This window comes from Sinocyclocheilus grahami, unplaced genomic scaffold (assembly GCF_001515645.1).
Source record: "Sinocyclocheilus grahami isolate Dianchi unplaced genomic scaffold, SAMN03320097.WGS_v1.1 scaffold48.1, whole genome shotgun sequence".
In the NCBI taxonomy this organism is placed as follows: domain Eukaryota; kingdom Metazoa; phylum Chordata; class Actinopteri; order Cypriniformes; family Cyprinidae; genus Sinocyclocheilus; species Sinocyclocheilus grahami.
In genome coordinates, this window is record NW_015505227.1 from 1,891,027 (window position 1) to 1,893,421 (window position 2,395).

General features: G+C 40.7%; 1 protein-coding gene across 1 annotated transcript in view; it reads left to right on the forward strand.

Annotated features, from left to right (window-relative positions):
• Positions 1-2,395, forward strand: part of LOC107582879 (protein LSM12 homolog B-like) — a 14,265-nt gene continuing 11,870 nt past the window's right edge. Inside the window, exon 1 of the mRNA XM_016268901.1 lies at positions 1-485. Coding sequence (XP_016124387.1) covers positions 359-485 — 127 coding nt within the window. The 5' untranslated portion in view covers positions 1-358. The remainder of the gene's footprint in view (positions 486-2,395) is intronic.

Sequence of the window (2,395 nt, forward strand, 5' to 3'; positions counted from 1 at the left end):
GGTCCTTTGCCAGTGGGACCATCATATGTGGGGGTCTGGGGCAACAAGAAGTTTAAAAGCCATGATTGAGGTCACAGAAGGTAAAAGCAGGCTCCTCTGTGTTTTCAACCAACCTTGTGCATAAACCAGGAAGATGAGTAAGTGAGAAGTGGGCATATGAGGGCGTGTAGTGCGTTGTAGTAAGAGATTCATGATGTAGGCTACTACTCCATAGTAAAGTGGGCGTGGCTTCGTTTGCAGCGGCGGGTTTTGCGTCACTTCATTCATTCCCGCGGAACGCCTCCTCGCGCTTCCTCCCGTGCTGACGCGGCTGCGCGTGTTTACGTGAGGCGACTGCTCCCGTTTCCTGGCGGAGAAGATGGCGGCTCCTGGACCGGGGGAGTATTTCAGCGTCGGGAGCCATGTCTCATGCATCACCTGCCTGGGGCAGCGCCTGCAAGGAGAGGTCGTCGCTTTTGACTACCCGTCCAAGATGCTGACTTTGAGTATCCTTTTTGTCGTCTCAGCTTGTCATTGAATCATCGGGATCCACAACTGCAAGAGGCCTGGTCTGGGGGTAAATGCCAAAGACATTCTGACCACGGTGAAGACCGTCCACTCGGCGTTCGCTTCCGTGTTTAGCGCATGCTGAGTCAGGTGGTGCGCACTTGAACCTTCGATTGGTTGCCACATTTTAATCTCGTGCTCTTTAGTTCATACATCCCCTCGATAACACACACATTTGGACTCGCACAGCACGAGTTGTTTTTAAGTAAGGTAGTGTTTTATAATAGTAATGAATTACTTCTCGTGTTCTCGCATAGAACGTCTGGGATTTTTTTAAATTTCAGTATTGAGAATATAATTATATGTCTAGTTATTGGTGGATGCTGCTCATCTGTGTAGATGTCAAATTGCCATTCTTTTAGTTGTGGAGATTTTGATTCCCATTTTTTTGTGTAATTCACAAAAAAAATTTTTTACGTGCGTTTTTAAATAAATGTCTCCATTTTGTAAAGCGGTGGAGATCACCTTGTGAAGAAAGTATGACAAAATAGCCCAAAAATGATCATTTTCATTTTAACTTACGGCATTTTAATAGCATATAGTCATCTGTGGTGTTTAGTAGAATCATAATTGTTCTGTCCCTTTAAATCTCAAATAGCATATGTGGTATAAATAAATGAAGAATGGTCATAATTGTATTTATTTTGTTTAGCAACCCTGAGATTTCGGAGAAAGAAAAACGAGTCGGTGAAGAAGAATGATTCATTCATTTAAAAGATTTGTTCAAATATTCGTTTGGCTCAATCAAACGTGTTAGCGAATTAACAACATTATCCAGTTATCTCACAAGACTAAAAAAATTGTATAAAGTCATGTAAATCCAACTTAGAAGACCTGCATGCTTCTGACTTAAACGAAAGGCTTCGGCGCGTTTATTTGCCGTATCTTTTGAACTGCAGCTACCAAGCATAATGGAAGTGAATGAGGGTGGACAGGCTGTCAAATACAGCATTGCTGCTCTGCCGTACTAAGATGTGCGCATGCCTGCTTTGGGGGCGTCAGCTAGCCTGAACGTTAACGTCCTAGTCTCTCTGCCTGACACGAAATGTGCATCCCGTCGTGCATATTACATATATGCAGTTACATATACTGTATTGTTTCTCCCATGCATCATGCCACATTTTGATCATTGCAGTTGTTGGTCACCATGAGTTCCCTGTGGTTTGCTTGCTAACCTGCTGATGTGCTGCCATTCCTGTATTCAAAGAACAGTCACTATATGTCCAAAAAATACTAGGAGAATGATAAAAGAAGCCCTTAACCAGTTGTTCTAAATAAGGACATTTCTGAAACTTGATCAAACTGGTTTTGTTGTCAGACCTCTTCAGATGATTAGCTCAGCTAGCTATTGCATTAGTTTGCTCATGAATGATCACTAGTAACAATCACCATTTAACATCTAAATGGTCATTAGTCTGAAAATGCTTAGTAAGACATTTTGCATGACAGGTTATTTAATTAAAGGACAACCATTTGATTTATAAAATTATACAAGCATATTTTAAGTAAAATTTTAAGTTTTGCTAATGAAATATTCCTTAAACGTTCTCACTCTCTTTTTCCATGGTGTTGGTATTGTCAGGATTCCCACAGCCACTGAAAACCTCATCAAATATGCTGATGAATTTGGTTGAATTCTAACATGGATATGAGTTTTTCGTCTTGTGCTCTTCACTTAAAGGGGTCATATGATGCTGCTAAAAAGAACATTATTTGGTGTAATGAAATGTTTATGCGGTTTAAAATTCAAAAAACACATTCTTTTCCACATACTGTACATTATTGTTTCTCCTCTATGCCCCGCCTTTCTGAAACGCATTGATTTTTACAAAGCTCATCGGTCTGAAAA